The sequence below is a fragment of the Molossus molossus genome, unplaced genomic scaffold, assembly GCF_014108415.1.
Source record: "Molossus molossus isolate mMolMol1 unplaced genomic scaffold, mMolMol1.p scaffold_m16_p_8, whole genome shotgun sequence".
NCBI lineage: Eukaryota > Metazoa > Chordata > Mammalia > Chiroptera > Molossidae > Molossus > Molossus molossus.
Window position 1 is genome coordinate 65119310 of NW_023425402.1, and position 23525 is coordinate 65142834.

Below are 23525 nucleotides of genomic sequence, written 5' to 3' on the forward strand. Positions count from 1 at the left end.
GAGGTTTGCTTTTCTCAAATTTTGCAATAGTCAATATATGAAACAATGCTCCTTATAAAGCACTGCAACTTAGTCTGGGGGTGGTGGTGGTGTGTTGTGTGTAAAATGAACTGTACAGTAGATCAGAGAAAGCATAAGCAGTGGCAGCCAAGATTACCTAATAGCCAGGCAAACTGGGAAGTTATTTACTTCTCACCTTTCATATCCCACTCATAAAACAGAGATCAAAAGAGCACAAACTTTGTGAAACTGCTGTGAGCATTAATAGATATTATGTATCTAAAGTACCGGGAATAGTCTGGTATGTCTGGTACATTGTAAGTGATTAATAAATGCCATTAACAAATCTCATTTCCTAAGTTTGCATTTGCAATCCTTCTGAAACCAAACCCTCTTAACCCAATTACAAAACTGAGAATGTTCCCGTTATTTCCTGAGTAATGAAATGAGATTTTTACTTTAACAAAATAAACTTATTTCATCCTTAATAGTAGAGATTCTAGTTGATCACAAAATTGAATGTCAAATGCCCTACCTCATGGATGAAGCAGTTTAAGAATTAGGAGTAGAAGGAAACATAAATTTTTCCTTTTGAATTAGCATCTTGAACTGTTATTGTAAGACAGCAGTAGTGAATGTAAGTCATTTGAAAGATATGAAGATAAAATGGGTTTTAAAAAGGAACCAGAAGGGGAAAATATATAAATAAATAAATAAACATATATATTTATTTATATGAAAAATAAGCCAACCAAAAGATGTTGGCCATATTTATGAGAATGAATATATGTGGTGTAAGATCAAAATGTAAAAAAGAAGTAAAAAAAAGCTGATAGGGCCTGCATTTTCACAGATTAAGAAGAAACAAAAATATTTTACTAAACAGAACCTTAAATTTGTGAGCTAAAAAGAGAGTGAAGGAAGGAGGCTGGCACACTGAACCGGATTTGATTTCAGGAAAAGGAAGGGTGCAAAGACCAAGAAGAAAACCAAGGAAAAAATGGACTAAACAAGGATAAAAAACCCAATAAAAAAATTTTTTTCTTTACTGAATTTTTGAGAGAAAGGAAGGGAAAGGGAGAGGGGGAGAGACAGAAACATTGATGAGAGAGAACATCGATGGGCCACCTCTTGCACACCCCCACTGGGGGACTTGAGCCCACAACCTGGGCATGTGTCCTGACCAGGAATTGAACCGGTGACCCCCTGGTGCATGGGCTGACACTTAACCACACTGGCTGGGCTAAAACTGAAGTTTTAAAAGTGACAGTTAAGAAAGGACACACATCATTGTCTTATACTGCTTTAAAATTCTTAAATGGTTATCTATGTATTTCAGAATCAAATGTAACTAAGCATGGTATAAAAGAGAGCTTTCATTATCTAACCTATGTGTCATTTTGTCTAGCTACATCTTTTACCTTTCCCCCTACCCAAATAGCCTACAAAACCAGGCAAACTGAAGTAACCGTAGTTACCCAAATGTGCCATTCTCTCATTTGTTTTGATACTAACTTGTGATACTGTGATAACGAGAAATATATATTTTGGTCTTCATCCGCCGTTCTAAGAACAAATACTTTTTTTTTTCTTTTAAAATCCTCACTAGAGGATATATTTTTATTGATTTTTAGAGAGAGAAGGAGAGAGAGAGAAACACTGATATGAAAGAAAAACAGACTGGTTGACTCACAAACACCGAGACCGGGGATCAAACCTGCAAACCAAGTAATGGTGTCTCGACCAGGAACCAAACCTGCAACCTTTTGGTGTACTGGAGAATACTCCAACCAATTCGCCCACCACCCTGCCAGACTATTCATGCTTTTAACTGCTCCTTTACCTGCTTTATTTCTGAACTCTACATCCCTCTAAAAAAGCACTACTCAGAGCCGAGATGATGGAAATGTTGTTTATCTGTGCTGTTCAACATGGTAGTCACTAGCCACATGGAGGAGATAGTGCACACCTATAACGTGGCTATTGTGACTGAAGAAATAATTTTACATTTTACTTAAATAGCCACAAGTGGCTAACAGCTACCATGATGCACAGCTCTTGTTCAAGTTTTCTTCCCCTTTCCAATATGGTATTCTTGTGAGAGCAGTGTAAGGTTGAGGGAGAAGAGTCACTTTTACCTAACCTTCTAAATTCTTTTGATTAAGAAATGAAATCCAAAGTGGTTCAAGTTATCAACTGGTCAATAGCAAGTCAAGATTTATAGCCAGTTTGTCTGACTTCTGGTTCCAAGTTCCTTCTACTTAACCATGTTGTTTTTTAGTTAGACAAAAGCTGTGGCATAACTTCTATTTTAAAACTGCAGTAATTTCCTAAGAAACTTACTGTTCTAAGTTTATTTTTTAACTGTAGAACTATACTATATAAAATGAAAAAGCAAGATGAGTTAACAAGGATGACAGAGCAAAAGAGAAAAGCATAAGAATTTATTCCTGCTCCTTCCTCCTCAAAATAAAATTATTTCAGGAGAGAGAAAAATGAAGACACATATAAGATATATTGACTAACTACAGATTTTAAAAGGTACTTTAAAAAGGGAATAGGAGGCCCTGGCCAGTTTGGTTCAGTGGTTAGAGCATTGGCCCATGGACCAATGAGTCATGGCTTTGATTCAGTCAAGGGTATGTACCTCGGTTTCAGTTCGTCCCTGGCCCTGATCGGGTCGTGTAGGAGGCAACCAGTTGATGTGGCTCTATCACATCGATGTTTTCTCTCTCTCTCTCCCTTCCTCCCTCCCACTTTATCTGATAATAAGTAGAAAAATATCCATGGGTGAATAAAACAAATAAAAAGGCGGGGACAGGAGGGCCCTGGTCAGTTTTGCTCAGTGGTTAGAGCGTTGGCCTGTGGAGGGTCTCAGATTTGATCCCTGACCCTGGTCAGGGTCGTGTGGGAGGCAATCAAGTGATGTGCTATGTCTCTCACATTGGTTTCTTTCTTTCTCCCCCTTCCTTCCTCCCACTCTATCTAAAAATCAATGAAAAAATATCTTCAGGTGAGAATTAACAAAAAAAAAGGGGGGGAGGAATAGGAGTGTCTTTTGGTCCCTTCTTTAAAAAAAAAAACAAAAAACGAATTTAAAACTACTTCTTGTCATGCTGAATTTGTTTTTAAGGATTCCTAAAAACTGTTTGGCATTCCATGATATGTGAGGCAGCACATCCATGAAGTGTTTTCTGTGAACATTTAAAATAGAAACCAACTGCATTCCTACAAGAAAATAAATTAATTTTATAAAACTTGGATTCTGACTTAGTTAATAAATAAATGGAAACACATGCAACCTCTGCTTACCAATTCCCTCTTCAGTTGTGTCTAATCTGTTTAATGCATCTGTTAAGTGTTTTCATTTCAGTGACTACGTTCTTTTATTTGTAAAAGTTCTTTTGACTCAAAATCTGCTTGGTCATTTATTTATTTTTTTCTTTATTGATTTGAGAGAGGGAGGGAGGGAGAAATAGAAACATCGATGAGAGAGAACATCGATTGGCCGCCTCCTGCATGCCCCTCACACTGGGGATTTGGCCCAAAACCTGGGCATGTACTCTGACAGGGAATCGAACTGGTGACCTCTTGGTGCTCAACCACTGAGCCACACTGGCCGGGCACTGCTTGGTCATTTTGATACTATTTTCCTTTCTCATGTTTTAATTCCTTATTTTATGTCTTTAAATATATGTATGTTATAGATTTATCCATAATTCTATTTATTGTAAACTATTAGGCAAATAATTCTCCTATTCTGTGTACTGAAATTCATTCATGTCTGATTGCTTCATGTTTTATAAATCTTGACAATTTGTCTTTAAATGTATGTAGTTTGCCCTGGCCGGTTTGGCTCAGCGGTTAGAGCGTCCGCCTGCGGTCCGGAGAGACCCGGGTTCGGTTCCCGCTAAGGGCATGTACCTCGGTTGCAGTTTGTCCCCGGCCCTGGTTGGTCGTGCGGGTGGCAGCCACTTGATGTGTCCCTTTCACATCGATGTTTCCCTCTCTCTCTCTTCCTCTCTCTCCCTCCCACTCTGTCTGTACAAAAAATGGAAAAATGTCCTCGGATGAGGATTAAAAAAAATAATAATAATAAATGTATGTAGTTTATAGCTTTTATCCTGGAATGTTTAATCCTTTTATTTCTCTTTGCTAAAAATTCCTTGGCAGACTGTTTCATGTTTTTTAAATCTTGATCATGAAGTCATCATAAGCAGGGCTTTATCTGAGAATCCTGTTCTGAGGGTTTATCTCTTCAGTTCTACATTTGCTTCTGCCAGGAATCCCAGTATTACCAGCCCAGACTCACTTCATCTTTACCCTGTTCAACATTCTTACTTGACATAGGGATTCCTGGACTATACAGTGATACCTCGGTTCTCGAACGCCTCGGATTTCGACCAAATCGGTATTCGACCAGGAGATTCGAGAAACTCTTGTCTTGGAATCCGAACAAATATTTGGAACTCGAACTTCCGAGATGAGCCGAGTTGAGCCGAATGGCGTTCATTCGGCCCAGCGCGCCTTGCTTGCGTCATCAGTGCGAGTGCAGAGAGAGAGTCACGCTTTGTGGAGAGAGTCACGCTTTACACTGAATTTAACCCTTAGACATACTGTACACTTTTATTTCTTGTTGAGACTTATGTTTTTCTACATATTATATACAAATTAGGCCAGTAAATAGGCATTTTCTGGGGCGTGGAACGAATTAATCCAGTTTCCATTATTTCCTATTGGGTTTCATTGCTTCGGTTCTCGAACAATTTGGTTCTCGACCGTCCTCCTGGAACGAATTATGTCCGAGAACCGAGGTATCACTGTACAGGTAAGTGTGGAGCCAAAATCTGTGTGGGGGAAGACCAATGGTTATAACTCCTAAGAGGGAACATTTTGTCCTCTGACTCACAGGCCAGTTGGACACACACAAGTTTCCTTATCACCCGTGTCTGAGTAATATTTTTCTAATCTACCCTAGAGTGAAATTATAGTACTTCACAGGTTGGCGGAGGAGGGAAGACAGAGCTCAGTTCTAACTCTCCAACTTGAGAGAGCCAAGATATTATCTCCTATCCCCGTATAGCTACCTTCTATCCCTGTGTAAACATTACAATTCAACCCTCTTAATTGCAAGTACTAACATATCCCAATCTCCACCAGAAGGAGAGGTCTAGCATCAGCTCAAATTTTTCTTGTTTTTAGGTTTCTTTGCATTTTGAGCCTGGAGATTTCCCTAATTCTTGAAATCTCAGATGCTATACATAAAAAAAAAAAAAATTTTGTTTAATTTTATCAAGTATTTCTGGGTGTTCCGTAAAAGAAGAATTTTTAGATAGTGTGATCTGCTAGATGGCTGGCAAAGGAAGCTAACTCTTAAATTTCCCTTTACACTCTCCACATTTCTATAGAGGCAAATTATCAAAATAGTGTAATAACTATGAGTAAAAATTACAGAATGGTAAATTACAATTATTAAGTATATTACTTTTCTCCAGGCTAAGAGCAAGCCCCTAGCTCTCATTTGCATTTTTTAGTTTCTCTGCATCAAATGTTTTAAAGGACCAATTAAGAAAATATCGATGTTTAAAGCACTAAATAAAAATCAGTGAGAAAGGTGCCAAAATGTCTTTTATTAAAGATATTTTATGTATTTTACATTAAGAAAAGAGATCTCAATTATTCTTACCTCTGAATTAATAACTTTAATCAGGAAGAAAATGTGATATACCGTCTTGGTTAACAAAGAAAGTTGACGACATCTTTCCAGGTATACATGTACAGATGGTTCTACCCTCTGCTGTAATTTACTCCAAAACAGAGTGAGTTCCCTAAAAAAGTATAAAACATAAGTTAGAGCAGTAATGGAATAAACATGGACTATGTCAGTGCAGTCATTACATCTGAAATTAAAACTGGTTTTAGATTTGAATTCTGTATGTATAATTAAGTTTAAAAGCAAAAGAAAAACATCTAAGTTATCTAGAGACTAAATAAAATCAGAATATAATTTACCATTTTATTATTAATATTTTTCAATCTCAGAGAGAAAAGTACTGCCTTTTACTAGGAAAGCACCTGACATTTAAACAATTTATACAAATGGTAACTTTGAGCCACTTCTGAACTTTAATAAGAGAGTGCAAAATGTGTGTGTATATTCAAGTAGCATAATGGTTTTTAAAAGCATTTAATTTTTATCTTTTTTTTTTTAAAATCCTCACCTGAGGATATTTTTCCATTTACCTTCAGATAGAGTGTGAGGGAGGGGGAGGGGAGAGAATATCATCTACGTGAGAGAGACACATGGACTGGTTTGCTTCCCACATAACCTCGACTAGGGCTGTGGACCAAATTGCAACCGAGGTACATGCACTTGACTGAAATCGAACCTGCGACTCTTTGGTCCACTGGCCAATGCTCTAACCACTGAAAAAACTGGCCAGGGCTAATTTTTATCTTTTAACTTAAATTTAAAATTGACCCATTTAATTGGTCAGTTAAATTTAAATTTTCAAGTAGAGTATTATTAGGTAAATGTTAAGAATCAATGATGGCACAGAACCCAGAAGTAACTAATCTGTGTCACAGCAGTGAAACAACAGAAGTTTTGAAAAATAAACTTTGAAATGTATTCAAATACAATTACAAGGTATTTTTCATAGAAAATAATCTTACTGAAGTGGTGAATTTTTCTCCCTTTTACCTATCATCCTACTTCTCTTCTGTTCTCCATAGTTAACTTCTACAAAAATGTTCTTTCATCAATTATTTTTCACCAAGTTTTCTCCTCAATACAGGCCTTCCTATTAGCATTTCCTCTGTTTCCACTCCTAGCAAGTCTGGTCTTTTCACCACCTACTTGAATAACTTGCTCACTTGTGGATTTTAACCTTATATTGAGGACTTCAAAATCTCTCTCTCCAGTCTTTACCACTTTCACATCTCTAGTTCTTTATAAGACTCCTTCACTTTGATCTCTTCTGAAACCTGAAACTTAATATATGAAAAAGATCACTAACATTCTTTACAGTTCACCATCTTTCTAACTTAATGCATCATTATCACTGACCCTACCAGCTTTTTACTATCCTCAAGACTGTTAACTTGTTTCTTCCACTACAGCCTATATCCATAAGGAAGCCTTCATAGCCTCCCCGCTGGATTATTTACTGGCTTTCGAGTTGATTTTCCTGTCTCAACTCAACTTCTTATACTGCCACTTCATTCCCTCCAACTCTGCCTTCACCATCCAGCTCCCAATCCATTCTCAACTGCTTGTCTTAAACAGTGTTTCTAAACATAAGCTTCCATTTTGTCTTCTTTCTACTTTTGGTCTTATAATAAGACTGTTTTCCCTTTTCATATATAATCTTAAATGATTTTTAAAACCAATATATTAATTTCTTAGTCATCACTGATACTTATTATATAGGAAATCTACTTATCCTCAATAAATACACGTTATTTATTCTCCCTTCAGAATCTTTCTACCGGCCATTTGTATTAATTCTCTCTCTATTGCACATATAATCCTTCTTTCATAACAAAGCTTAACTACTCAGAAAACCTTTATAATTATACACTTTACTATTCTTTTATTTATTTTTTTATCCTCACCTGAGGACATTTTTCCATTTTTTGTTCAGATAGAGTGAGAGGGAGAGAGAGAGAAACATTAACATGAAAGGGACGCATCGAGTGGCTGTCACCCACACGACCAACCAGGGCCGGGGACAAAATGCAACCGAGGTACGCGCCCTTAGCAGGAACCGAACCTGGGTCGCTCTGGACCATAGGCCAACGCTCTAACGGCTGAGCCAAACTGGCCAGGGTACACTTTACTATTCTTTAGTTACACAATCATTTGTTTAACTTGCCTGTTCTATACTCATTTGTATGCCATGTATCACTTGGTAAACATTCTTAAATGTCAAAATACTATAAACTAAATTTTGTTTTTTGTTCCCACAATAATGATTAATAATGCTGTTGACTGACTAGATAAATGGTCAGTTTTAGCTAACACTAATTTAACACAGCTGATATTAAAGATTTAGAGTTAACTGAAGTCAACATCTCTGTTGGTTGTATCTCTCCAAAAGACTAAATATAACAGGCTTTGCGCACTTGGAAATGTACCATATAAAAAATGTGCACTGAAGAAGTTAATGAAGTAGAATGATCTCTCATAGAAAAAAAAAAAGAACCATATTTCCATACATAAACCACTAATAGCTAGTTTCGTAGACATGTAGTATGCAGAGGAAAAAAATAGACACATTCAATAATAGGTGGCATATATATTTGAATAATTTTTTATTGTGGCATCAGACAAAATAAACATTTCTTTCATTTTCCGACATTAAAATTTTCTTTATCAATACTGGTAATTATGTGATCATTACTGGTATATTAAGGAGTTGTGCGGTCCTTAAAACAATATAACTCACCAAGCACAGTACATTTCTCCTTGTTGGAGCTGACGTGACAAAAATGCAGTACATAAAACAAGAGCACTTTTTTCATCACCCTCAGATTCTAAGTTACAGATCATTTCTAGCGCATCTTTGCAATCAACTTCTGAAATCTACAGAAGAAGGATATAGAAATATGCCATAAAATGATTTTATATTAAGATATATAGTAATGTACTTGAAAATTTTCATTAGATATTTACAGATCATTTTTCACAAGTAAAACCTCATTAACTGAAGTACTATTAGTTCATAATTTGTCATTACTAGGTTGCAGTTTAAAGAAATAATCTATAAGCCAGAGAACTTTACAAGCATGCATTTATGTGTAAATAACTAATGCTAATTACAAGTACCCTTTAACCATTAAATCACATCTATGATACTGAAAAAGAAAAGATGCAGTACCTGTATGCCCCCCCCTTATCCAATAATTTAAAAAGCATTAGAATTAGTAGAAAGACAGAAAGGTCTACTGGATATAGACTAATAAACAGTGTTTCTTCATCTGAGGGGAATAAAGTATAACAGGAAACATTTTATATAGCTGTAACACTTTTAAATCAAGCTCACCTCAGTTTTCTATAAATCTCCAGTATTTTTCTTTTAATATACAATCGTTCCATCTCAAAGCTTGTCAACAGTCATGCATGCAAAGGTATAACCTAGATGATGGCAACTTGCTTCATTTAATTATGTACTTACATCTATTGCTTCTTAAAAAATTAGAATTTGCTACCTCATTACATAATTTACTACATAAAACAAACAAAATTTACCTATGATTTCCACAAGCATTTGCTCTAAGACAAGGGTGTAACAAACAGCCTACAATCACAAATCACTGGTGTTCCACAGAATAAAAAGATTAATTCCAAATGGCACAACAGACAAATGGCAAAAAGAATTGAAGGCCGATACAGACCGTTAGCACCCATGTACCATAGAGGTAACCATGTCCCTCCTTGTTGATCTTCTCTCTCTCCCCATCAACTTTTACATACCTGTGTGTGTGTAAAATGTAATGTGTTTAAGGTTGAACAAGTGTCTAACTGAGATGAGGATATCTTGAGGTTGATCTTTGATAATGAGGATAAAGGTTACATGGGGATAGATTCAGAGATTCCACTTTATACATTAAATTGGGATAGAAAACACTAAGACCCAACTCTGAATCTGTGTTTAATAACAATAATTTCTTAAAGTAAGTATGAAGTTAATTGCAGAATTAAGACTGAAACCTACGTACTAGAACTCCTCGGTGCAGCGTTCTTACAACTGCTCCTCTGCCTATTTCTTCTAGTTACCCCATTGAAACAAATAAAAAAAGGGATAAACTATATATATAACAAATATTTTCAAATACCTACAATAGTAAATGCATTGTCAGACACTATATACGTTACATTTAATCACAACTTTCCACTAGGTTGGTATTATCATTAACATTTTATATATAATGAATGTGAGGTTCAAAGAAATTACATAATTTTCCCATTTCCACCGTTATGTAGTGGTAGGACCACAAATCAAGTTATATCTGACTGACATCAAAGGCTTACTCTCTTTCCATTTTATCACAGTATCTCTTATTAAAAGCTGTATTAACTTTAAATAGTTACCCTGGCACACCCATGCAGACAAATGTTAGGAAATCAACCCATGAGTTTTTTTGTTTTTTCATAAGATGTTAATAGTAACAATAGCAGCTACTATTCATTTATTAGTGCCAGTTTCTTCTGAAATAGCATTGCTAGTCAGCACAGTAACTTGCCTGGTAGATACAACAACTTCTTTTTAGAGATAAGGTTCAGAAGAAAAATTATTTGCTCAAAGGCACATGATTAATTAGTGGCAGAGTCAAGATTTCAACCCAGGTCTAGTTTCAAAGTCTGTGCACTTGCCAGCATTCCACAGGCACAAGCACATTGGGACCCTTTATTAATGCTAAATACTGATTTTTGCATGTTCAGGTTTAACAAAAATTCTTACATCTTGAAGTGCTTGATTTATTTTGATTCTGATTATTTATTTTTGTTCTTCTAATACCTAAGCCATTCTTGCTAAATGCTCAAATGATTCAAAGTGTACATTATATATAATAAACTTATTTTTCAATGATATTATGTACATTATCTTACACTTAATAATTTAAACTATACTTGCATGTATGTAAGATAGCTTCTATACATTTATTTTTATACATATAATTTATCAACTGAAACATTTACTATATTCAATAATACAGAAAAATCTCATTTTTTATAGGTATACTAAAAAAATAATTTTTACTGTGCCCTTGATGGCCTTTATTAAATCCCTGATTTGCCACTAGATAGTCCTCTTGAAAAAAATGTGGCACTAAAGAGAATGGCAGGGAAAATAAAACCATATTTAAACTAATGAATAGTTGAATCGAAACTAGGAAAGTGAAAAATATACCAAATATATCCCTTAATGACCAAGAATTATTTCTGAAGTCCAAGACAGCATAAAGTAGGAATTACCTATATATTACCTACATAGGGTCTATGTCTATATTATATTACACATAACTATTTTCTATTGCTTTGAAAGCGAGCAAAAAATTTAAATATCAGAAAATTTTGAACTCTGAATAAAATAGTTAAAGCCAATTAGACTGATCTGTTTGTTAAAGAAATATCATGCTAAATCATTGTATAGCAAAAAGAATCATTTAAAACGTGTGAACCATTTTTATGTTTTAATATAGCTCGTTATGCCAGGTATTCAAAAAATATAGAACACTTAATATTTTATAACATACTTTTAACCAAATGTACTTTAAAAATATATTGGCTCTAATTAAATTTCAAGAATAGTTTTTTGCTTATCAAAATAAAACTGTTTTCCATCTAGAAAAGAAGTTAAATGGTAAACATGTCATACTAAGAAAACATAAAATCAAATAATGAGCTACTATTTTTTTTTTTTAACTCTCAGGCTAGCAAAGATTTAAAAGATGGATAATCTCTAGTATTAAAAAAGAAGAAATTTCATGTAGTATTCATGGGAGCATAAGTTGGCATAATCTTTTTTGGATGACAGTATGGCTCTGTGTATTTAGAATGTGTAAATTCTTTGACGTAGCAATTCATTACTTCTAGAAATCTACCCTACTAGTGCACCCTCAACAAGAAAAAAAGATGTTATGTACAAGCCAACAAATTAAATGTCCCCCAATGGCTTAAAGATATTACAAATCCATAATACAAAATTATGCAGCCATGGGAAAAAATGAAATTGATCTATATGGAATGATATGGAAAGATGTCCATAATAAGAGAAGAAAAGTGACTAGCACCCAAGGTGTATGTATGTATGTTTTAAGTACATAAGGTATATAATAAACATATATGTAAAGAGAAAAATGTCATAAAGGTTATATATTTCAAACTTAATGATTAGTTGGGGGAGTATTAAGTGAGAAAATGATGGCTAGAGACAAGATAGAGGATTTTACTATTGACATTTCTATGTTTATTTTAATGATAAAACCAATAGAAACACTGGATCTAAAATAAACACTGCTAAATTTTGTTTTTATACCTAAACCAAGAATCCAGATCAAAGCTCATTCCTTTCAGAGAAGCCAGATACACACTAATTTCCCTCAGCAACAATTCCTCTGCCAGGGCTAGCTGCTATTTTTATCACATTGAAAGTGTCCTGGAAAATAGCCAATCCCTTGCCTACTGGCTCACTTGGATACAAATTTCTGCAAAAGGACCACAGATCCAAGGTATAGTTGACTTTTTCCAGTATCTATTTCCACCATACCTTAAGGAATGGGTAAAAAACTCAAATGTTTACAAGAACCAGAAAGTAAATGAATGAAGTGGGTCATGTGAGAGTGAGCATATCTATTCTGACGGGGGCAATGTCTTTGGGCAATTGTTCCAAAGTGACTATCTTTACTTAGAGCAGAAATAATAAGAGAATTTACCTCACATAAAACAATGAAGAAAAAGTTTCTATATTTGTAACAGAAATATAAAAGAATAATCCAACAATGTCTAAGCAAAAAGGGACCTTTAACAAGAAAATGTGTAGACTTACACATATTCTGTCCTGTACTCTGTAATCTAGTTTTGTTTCTGGGGTAGGGTTCAGAGACTTTAGTGAATTCTGTTTAAGAACATGGAATATCTTAATTCTTCCTGCTTCACATGAGAAAGAAAATAAAAACATTTCACATGACATCAGAACTACCCAGGGTCCACAAAGAAAATTTTCCTTAGGATCTCCCAGAGTGGGCTGAGTTGCTGCTGCTCAACTCTGGATAATTAAACCAAAAGGCAATTTAACTTAGGTTGAGTATTAGATAATCTTTTGATTATTCAAAACAGTTAAAAACACAGATTTTTTTTTTTCTCTTAAGATTACAAATTCATAGCCTTCAACTTCAAATAGGACTTCAATGCTAACCCAACCACCCTATATTTAGATAGTTTCCTACTATATATAAGGGATGCTTCTTTAGGACAGGGCCTATGCCTTACTCACTTTTAACTCTCCCCACACCCCCCACCCCTGCCCCAGTGGTAAGCACTTACCCAGTGGTAAGCACAATTCACTAAATAAAAATTGCTACAGGAAGGAAGGACAGATGGACAGACTAACTTAAGGGCAGGGACTAAACCAATCATTAAAACTTTATTTGAAAATCATCTAAGATGTAACAGTACAATAATTAAGAATTTTAAAAAAATGTTACACACATTAAAGACTATCTCAAGAAACTTTATACATCTGTCTACTGTCTACAGTTATTCTGAACTAATCAGAAAAACTTCAATCTTCAATTTTGCTCTGCTATACAGTGATTAAAAAGCCAATTATCTGAGATAAAAGAGAAATGGCAAAGAAAAAGGTCTATAGCTGAGCCAATGTTCAAACTACTGACATAATTTCCTTAGCTAGAACCCTTTGCTCTACTCCATCCAGCCTAGAAACTGCCTGACATTTTCGCGAGTACCCTCATTAACCTTGTCATATACAACAGGCTTATTCCTAATCTTGGTCTAAGCTTCCCATCTTCCTCTTCACTTTCTATTAAAAAATAAAATAAAATGGCCCAATCATCATTATAATTAGAAACTCTAAATTGATATGGACATTCAGCTTTCTATCTAAGGCTATCTTCCTTCTGGAACCTGACTACAATCTCTGTCTACTCAGGTGATCACACATACTCTGTTAAATGTCCTCTCTGTCTTGCATCTCGGTATTTCCACTTATATATCTTTAAGTCTGTCCTACAACCCCTTTGTTCTCCTCTCTCTTGTTCTGGAGTTGAAGGATATTTATATTAAAGATACAAGATACTTGTACACATTAATACTGACTAACAAATTATAGTTTTCATTTAAATACATATTCTTTAAATACATATTCCCTGTTTCTTGATTAACAACATTTAATTTTCCTACAACTGTCTCTAACTTTATTTTGAAATTATGAGTCATCCAAAATGCAAAATTCCCATTTGGACCATGATTCTACTCTCAGAATTCTGTAATATAAAAGATAAAAATACTTAAATACTATGCTTTACGTCAAATTAGAAGTAAAAAAATCATGTCTAAGAAAATTAAGTTTTAGATTACATATGCAAATATAAACTTTATCTTTACATATAATTAGAAAGAGATATAGATATCTAGCTCTCATAAGAGATACATTTTAAATATTAAATATAGTAAATGGTTTTTTATGCACATTAAAAGCAGAGAAAATATTCCTAGGGGGAAGTAATATAAATTCTATAAAGTTACTTAAATTAGCCAGTTAAAAAGATATGCAAGTATCATGAAGTCAGGTAAAACTAATTTAAGACCCAAATGCTGATAAATATAAACATCCTACTAAATTGTTAAGTCACCACCATCTTTCCTATAATTTAGCCAAAGGAGTTAAAAGGGTCAAATTATTTCAAACAGAAGCTAGATAAAATTACTTTACATATAATTCAGAAAGTTGTTTAGAATCACTATCCAAGAGCATACCAAAAACAAGATTGACAACAATGGTCTCCCTCACTATCTAAGAGAAAGGGAAGTTAATCTAATCGAGAAGTTTCTTTACTTTTAAAATAATTACTATGAAAAGAAAACATACTCACCTCTTCGATTAACTTTTCATTTGGTGATGATGTACAAAGACAGACAAGGTAAGTTTGCTTAAAACTACCTTTTGTACCAATCTCTGGATGGTCAGAACACAGCTTTGCTAGAGCAGTTGCTTGACTTAACTGATTTGTTTTGATTAGATGTTTAATTCTCATATCCAACAAGATGGAACCCTCAAAAGCTAAAAATTCATTCACTTTAAAAAACAAGACATAATAGATTATTAACATTTGGTAACAATTCATTTGCAATAAAATTCTTACAAGAAATATATTTTTTAAAAGCACAGGAACTACACCCCTTTCCCCACCTTTCTTTGCAATTATCTATTACTGTTAAGCTAAGCAAAAAGAAATTATATAGCTAACTTTTTAAAATTGCATTTAAATAGTTTTGCCCTGAGAGTACCATTTAGAATGATGTGAATTAACTTCTTGATGATAAAAATAATTTCAGATTAAATTTTAATAGTCAATGTTATTATTAAAATTATTCTAATCTCCCATCCCCCAGCATTTATTCTTGAATATCAGGGATTAGCATCCTTAGAAATTTGCAGCGCTAGGGCATTACATACTTATATAGACAATCACAAAAAAATGTTTGGATACTTTAGAAAATGAGATTAAACTAAAATTGTGTTTCAATGCTAGTCTATCTTGCTTTAACAGGTGTTTCAGAACAAATTAAAATATACAAAAAACAGCCCTGGCTGATTTGGCTCAGCGGTTAGAGCTTCGGCCTGCGGTCCCGAGAGACCCGGGTTCGGTTCCTGATAAGGGCATGTTTCCTGCAGTTTGTCCCCGGCCCTGGTTGGGTAATGCGGGTGGCAGCCACTCAATGTGTCCCTTTCATATCGATGTTTCTCTCTCTCTTCCTCTCTTTCCCTCCCACTCTATCTGAACAACAACAAAAAAATGGAAAAATGTCCTCGGATGACGATAAAAAAAAAAAAAATTAAAAGGTGGGGGGAGTCTGTTAAAACTTCTGCGGATTTGTGATATTGTTTTGAAAACATCAATCGATAAACCTCAACATTTGCTTAAGTACCACTTAGGCATAATATATTTTTATTCTTTTCAAATCTTTTAATTTCCTAGTGCTTATTTGATCCACCAAAAATAGGAATTCTTTTTTTTTTCTACTTGTGAAGAAGAATTTAAATTTTAACAAGTGCAAATTTAAACTTTTCCCTAAAGTTTTCTTTAACAGGATGAAAATCATGTTGAAGAATTTACCTGGTGATGGCTAGCTTGAAAGCTTTGGAAGGCTTTTAGTAATGAAATGTTATATCCCTTTAAATAAAACACACAATTTCACTACTTAAGAATAGTCTGGAAGATATGTCTAATATGTCATTTACACACTAGAAGATGAAAAATGAAACATGTTTTCCCCTTCTTTATATATCCTTTGCTACCCTCTAGTGTCTATAAGATAGTATGATCAATGCTCCTCAGTATTAAAACCATGACCATATAAACAATTGAAAGTAGGATCTCAAATGTCATCCTTTTCCTGAAATCTAGACCTTTGTACCTGCTATTCTCTAATCTTTACATTAAACTAAACCAAAAAGTATAAAAACTGAAGATAGATAAAGTTTATAAATGCATAACTTTCTGGTACCTCCGACTATATGTCTTACATATACAGGGCATTACTTTTCTTTCTTTAATATCGCATGATCTTATTAGGTCACACTGAAAATATCTCTTCACAGTTCAGTTCATTGTCAAAGCAAAATGTGTAAAGATTTTAAATAAAAACTTTAAGAAACATAAAGTTAAAATAAAGTTATTCTGGCTACAAATAAATCATAGACTTGAAAAAAACAGCTTTAGTTTCTTAATACAAGAATTCTCTCAAAAGGAAACTCTAAAGATACAAAGTCTGGGAATTATCTCAAATACTCCCACAAAAATTAATATCAACAAACTGAAGATCATGCAAAACAATTATGTACAGGTGGCAAGTATTTAATAAAACCGATGACAATCTTAATAGGAGAATCTCAGATAGTCCCTAAAATCTCAAATAGCAGCATGTAAAAGTTAGAATGACAAATTATGCAAAAAACTTTCTGTGCTAACTCGATATTTAGAATATATGTTAATATCATAAATTACAAAAAAACTTTCTTTTTTTAAACACTGAAAATCATTGCCATACTTAGGACAAAACTGATTTCAAAGAAATATAAAATATTAGAGCAGAGAGAATTTTATAGATCATTTTGTCCAGCTATATCATTTGGCAGATGAGTAAACTGAGGCTCACAGAAGGCAAGTGACTTCTTAGGTTCACAAAGCCAATTAATGACAGAACCAGGACCAGAATAATGGAATATTCTGTTATCCAGCTTTATCCAGTGGTGAGAGAGAAAACAAACAACAAACTCATTTGACTACTGTGTCTACTAATTAGAATGACAGTTTATAGCAGTAAAGAGCTGTATAGCATTAGCTTAAAAAAAAACCTATGTATTCTGAAGCTCATGATTCAAATGGATCAAAAAAGTAGATTGCATTCTAATACTTGACAGAGAACATATGGAAAACTCACTCTCCCCTCCAATCCCCTTTGTCCACTTCTTTCACTGCTCTCCTTTCCCCTCCCCGCCTTTCTTCTGTGTCGTTCTCTACTTCCCTCCAATCCAGAACATGTTTTTTCTTATAGAATTATAATATCACATCAAAGACTCTCTTTTAGAGCTTGCCAGACTTATGAACAGCAGAATTTACTACATTCGGGCCTTTAAAGAGAGCTCAATGACATAAAATGTCAATATAAACAAATGACAGCTACTTCGATGAAGAACTAATGGCCTTCTTTCCATAAAATGCTACTTACATAATACTAAAAAGGAAAATCTTAGTTCCTACATTAAAGGTAATTAAATGTATTAAAATATCAATTGATTTTTGTGAGAAATCATTACATAACTATTAATTGAACATGTACTATGCACCAAAATTTAGATTAGGTCCTGGATTGCCCCCAACATGGAGTCAAGTTAGTTACTGGGTGTATTTCCAAGCCCAGATTCACACATACTTTCCTTTGCAGCATCTCTGTTTTATAAGCACCTCAAACTCTGCCTATAAAAATCTCTATACCACACTATGTTATCTCAGTTCACTTAGTTGTGCTCAAGCCAGTAATGAACTGGCCTTAAAACTGCTCTCCTGTGTCCTTCTCAGCCATATGTCCAAACCACCATTTGATTCTGTCACTTCTAACTCCTAAATACCCAATCCCATTCACTTTTCTCCATCTCTACTCTTACCATTCGCCCTCCTCCCAGTCCAAGTCATTGATCAGATCACTGTGTAGCACTCTACTAGTCTTCTGCATTCCCTCTTACTCTCTCCATCATATCCCCACTAGGACCCAAGGTGGTTTTTTTGGTTTTATTTTTAAAGCAATACTTGATTGTCTCCTACTTTAAACCCTCAAATGGTTTCCCTTTGCATTCAATAAAGAGTTAATTCCAAAATTCTCAAGGCCTACATGAACCTGTATCATCAATTCCTTTTTAAAAAATACAATTTTTATTTTCACTTAAAAAAAATCTACAGCATTCGGGCAAGAAATAAAATACATCCAAACTTGAAAAGAAGAAATAAAATAATCTGCAGATGACATGATCTTCTATGCAGAAAACTCTAAAGAAACCACAGAAAAACCAATGAAAACTAGCAAACAAATTTAGCAAAGTTGCAGAACACAAAAAGCAAAACACAAACATAAGCTGCTTTTTAATACACTAGCAATAAATAATCTGAAAAGAAAATTAAGAAAAATATTCCATTTATGATCACAACAGAAAGAATAAAATACCAGGAATAAACCTAACCAAGAAGATGAAAGACTTAATACACAATACATGGGAAGATCCCAATGTTAAGATGTAATCTACACACTTAATTTAATCTCTTATCAAAATCACAATGGCATTTTTTGCAGAGATGGAAAACTTGATCCTACAACTGAAATCTCAAGGGACCTCAAAGAGTCAAAACAGTTTTGAAAAAGAACAAGTTTGAGGTCTCACACTTAAAGCTATAGTAATCAAGATAGTGTGGTACTGGCATAAAAGTAGACAGATAGGCAATGCAATAAAAAAGAAAGCTCACAAATAAACCCTTACATATATGGTCAAATGATGTTCAACAAGGGTGCCAAGACTAGTCCATGGAAAAAGAACCATCTTTTCAACAAATGGTGCTGGGTAAATGGGATATCTACACACAAAAGAATAAAGTTGCACTCTTATCTTACTTATACCATATAAAAAATGTATTCAAAATGGCGTAAATACCTAAATGTAAGACCCAGAAAGTATAAAGCTCCTAGAAGAAAACAAAGGGTAAAAGTTTCAAGACACTAAACTTGGCAATGATTTGTTGGATGTAACATCAAAGCACAGGCAACAAAACCAAAAGTAGATAAATGAGACTACATTAAACTTAACTTTTGTGCACCAAAGGACAGAATCAACAGAGTGAAAAGGCAATGTATAGAATGGAAGAAAATATTTACAAACCATGTAACTGATAAGGGGTTAATATCCAGAATATATAGGAACTCCTAAAACTCAAGAAGAAAAAAAATCAAATTCTATTAAAAAGTGAGCAAAGGACTTGAATAGGCATTTTTCCAAAGATGATATACAAATGACCAATAAGCATATAAAAAGATACTCAACATCACTAATCATCAGAGACATGCAAACCAAAACCATAATGAGATATAATGACACCCCCATCGGAATGGCTACTATAAAAAAACAAAACAAAAGTGTCTTTGAGGATGTGGAGAAACTGGAACCTTAAAATGGTGCAACCTCTATGGAGGAGTCTGGAAGTTCCTCAAAAAAAATTAAAAAAGAACTACCAAATGGTCCAACTATCCCACCTCTGGGTATGTACGAAAAAGAATTGAAAGGAGGCTCTTGAAGAGATATTTGCATGCCCATGTTCACAGCAACACTACCCACAACAGCCAAGAGGTGGAAGCAATTCAAATGTTCATCAACACATGGACGAATAAACAAAATGTGGTATTTATATACAATGGAATATTACTCACCCCTAAAAAGGTAGGAAATCCTGTCACATGCTACAACATGGATGATCCCTGAGGACATTTGCCTAAATAAAATAATCCAGTCACACTAAAAAGTAAATATAGTACAAGTCCACTTATATGAAGTATCTAAAGAAGGCAAAGTCATAAAATAAAAAACAGAATGCTGGTTAACTAGGGGCTAGAAGTGAAGAGTAGGGAAAAGGGGAGTTGTTTTGTTATACAGTTTTACTTTTGGAATATTAAAAAGTTCTGAAGATGTACTTCACATCAATGTGAACATATATAACACTACTGAACTGGACACTTAAAAATGATTAAACAGTACACATTATGTTATGTGTTTTTTATGCATTTAAAAAAAAAATCAGTTCAACAGTGTTAGTCAAAAAGATCTAGTCCTGGCTGGTGTGCTCAGTTGGCTGGAGATTTATCCCATACACCAAAAGTTTTTGGGTTCAATTCCTGGTCAGGGTACACAACTAGGATGCAGTTTTGATATCTGGTCAGGACACACACGGGAGGCAACCAATTTTTCTCTCTCTCTCTCTCTCCCCCTCCCAACCTCCTTCTAAAAATCAGTAAAGGAAAAAAATTAAAAGTACTAATGCCTGAGGCTCACACGCAGAGACTCTAATGTAACTGGTCCAACGTAGGCCTCCAGCTAGTATCTAAAAACTCTCCAGGTGATTTAAGCTCAGCCAGGATTGCAACAACTGCACTAGGTAAGTATATTTCATTGTCAAAATTACCAATTAGAGACAGTCTTACTCTTCACCGACCTCTCACCCTTTCCTGAGGGAACATATTATATTTACAAAAAACAGAAGTTTCACATAAAGATTTCAGAATTCCTTAAATCATGTTGCTTGCTTTTTTATTAAGTATGAAACTTCATGGTTATAACGGATTACAGTAAGCTTCATGAGCATATATGATCTTTTGACATGATTGATATAAAACAGAATTTCTAAAGATTAAATTATTTCATGTCTTAGAACTACCTAGTCAGTATGTGACACTAAAATTTGTGTGAAATAACATTTAATCATTAGTAATTTAATTCTGATATAGTTATCCACATAAAATTAGAAAATATACTCATTAAAACAAATATATTTTTCTAGAATGTTCTAAGAAGCCAATGAGAGTGTTTTTTTAAAATCATTTTTAATAGGAATGAAAATTTTGGGGTCACTATATTTGTATTTAATTATATGATAGTGGAATATAATGTTAACAAAATACAAAATGTCATCAGCCTGAAATGGGATAGTGAACACTTTTGTTAAGTTCACTGCAGTCAAGTTCTATTACCTTAATTCTATTCAGAGTAGCTGATCCTCAAGGATCTAAGGGTTCTACAGAAGTAAGGGGTAATCTAATTTAGTAGTAATTAAAAAAAAATCTAAAATGGTCAATTTACTTATTTTTTTATAACAAGACAAGTTTAGCTAAGAGGAAATAAAGCAAAATGAAATTTAAAAAAGACAAAGAGAGATTAGAAAAAGTTTTTTCTACGAGTAATTAATATATAGTAATAATAAAGGTGCTCTTTTAGTGGCTTTAGTGTAAGAAATGTCCTAACACAAAAAACATTGTCAATAAATTTAAGTCTAGATCTCAAAGTCACTCCTTTAGAAATTCTATATATACTCAGGTAAAGACAGACAGACAAAACACACACACGTACCAAAAAGCATCCAAGAGCGAGAAAAGTACTATCTCATAGCAAATGCAGCTGTGTGTGCAATAATCAGATCTGGTCTCAAAAGTATTAAATTATCACTTGCTCCATCTTCCCATCTCTTACCCCTTTCAGATATTACATTGTATGTCTGTTAATATCTGGTAAATCAGGCAGCAATATTTCCATGTTCACTTTAAAATGAAAAGTTTATTACTAAAATAAAGACTTATTTTCTCATAAAGCTCTGAAGTAGATTTATAAGCAATATGAAAGGCTTAAGCTTTAGAAATTTCCTTTGAAAACCAAAGGGATCAAAAACAGAAAAGGAAAAGAAAAAAGAAAGAAAGAAAACTACAGGGTTTCAGATTCAAGAAAGGACTGGCAAGTGATAAAAATAAATTTTACATAATTGCAATTTATTCCCATATAGAAGTAGAAAGGAAAGGGCCAAAGGGATTCAGTGTGACTATAATTGGAGGCTTGCTTAAAATTTAGATTTTCAAATGATGACATATAGAAAAGACAAAAGCAGCTTCAGGACTAAGGACGGACGCCATGAATATGTAAAATGTTATTAAAGCTAAGAGCCAAGATGAATGAATCCTAGCTCACCAAAAATGTTGAGAACAATCAAATTGGTGGAGGTGAGTAACTTCTTGAGGAAAAAAAGGCCTGCTGCTTGGGTTTGATTATGTACTATTTATGATGACAGAGAAAAGAAAAAAATCCTCTATTCTTATGGTGGTTCTGGGTAAGAAGCTTTATACTGAAAAGGGTAGAACCACCACTGAGCAAATGAAAACAGATAGAAAAACAGAATTTTCAATATGGAGCTAAAGGTACATTTTGCAAACTGTAGACTAGAGGAACAGATATAATCCTAAGAGTCTTCAAACTAATTATACTACAAATATAGCTAGTGATGACTGTTCAGAAAAAGAAGTGTGACTGTCAAGAGCCAAGACAGTAACTAAACATAAACTAGGTTACACTTCACAAAAATTATCTCAAAATGTATCACAGATCCAAATGTAAAATGCAAAACTATAAAACTTCTAGGAGAAAAATCTATATGACCTTAAACTTGGTAATAAGTTTTTAAATAAAATGCCCAAAACATGATCCATAAAGGAAAACATTGGTGAGTTGGACTTCATTAAAATTTAAAACTTCTACTCTGTTTAACACATTGTTAAGAAAAAGGACAAGCCACAGAGTAACAGAACTTATTTGCAAAGCTCATATCTGATAAAATACTTGTATCTAAAATATACAAAGAACTGTTAAAAACCAACAATAAGAAAATGAACCAATTAAAAAATAGACATAAAACTAAACATATGCCTCACGGAAGATATACAGATAGAAAATATGCATATGAAAAGATATCCAATATCATTTGTCATTATAGAAATGCAAATTAAAAGAACAATGTGATACCACTACACACCTATTAGAATGACTAAAATTCTAAAAACAGACAATACCAACTGCGGGTGAGGGTCTACTCTCCAGAACAGAAACTCTCATTCATTGCTGATGAGAATGCACAACGGTAGTCACTTTGAAGAGAGTTTAAGTTTATTACAAAACAAAACATAGTCTTAACATATAATCTAGCAATCGTACTCCTAGGTATTTACCCAACTGATGTGAAAACTTATGTCCACACAAAAACCAGCATGCAACTGTTTAGAGAAGCTTTACTCATAAATACCAAAAACTGGTAGTAAACAAGATGTCTTTTACTAGGTGAACTGATAAACAAACTGTGGTACATTTCTACAATGGAACATTACTCAGCAATAAAAAGGAATAAGCTATTAAGTCAAAGACACTGATGAATGTTAAATGCATGTTGTTAAGTGAAAGAAGCTATACCAAAAAGGCTACAATTATGACAACCTTGAAAGAAAAGATGGCAAACAGGTCAGGAGCTGTCAGGTGCTCAGGAGAGAGTCGAGTAAGTGTAGCAGTTGATTTTCTTAGGGCAGTGAAACTATTCTGTATGATACTGTAATGGTGGGTACATGACACCATGTGTTTGTCAAAACCCATAGAACTTTATAGCATAGAGAGAATGGGTATGTTTAAAGAAACTGTTTAGGAGGTTTGGGG

General features: G+C 33.9%; 1 protein-coding gene across 2 annotated transcripts in view; it reads right to left on the minus strand.

Moving 5' to 3' along the window:
- ZNF292 (zinc finger protein 292) overlaps positions 1–23525 on the minus strand; it is an 81536-nt gene that overhangs the window by 7333 nt on the left and 50678 nt on the right. The window contains exons 5-7 of one of the 2 annotated variants that reach the window (XM_036248032.1): positions 14620–14822; positions 8451–8587; positions 5687–5828 (exon numbers count right to left, since the gene is read on the minus strand). In XM_036248032.1, the coding sequence (XP_036103925.1) occupies positions 5687–5828; positions 8451–8587; positions 14620–14822 (482 nt within the window). Of the gene's footprint in view, positions 1–5686; positions 5829–8450; positions 8588–9047; positions 9119–14619; positions 14823–23525 lie in introns of those variants that run through there. The other variant, XM_036248033.1, reaches the window with a different exon arrangement.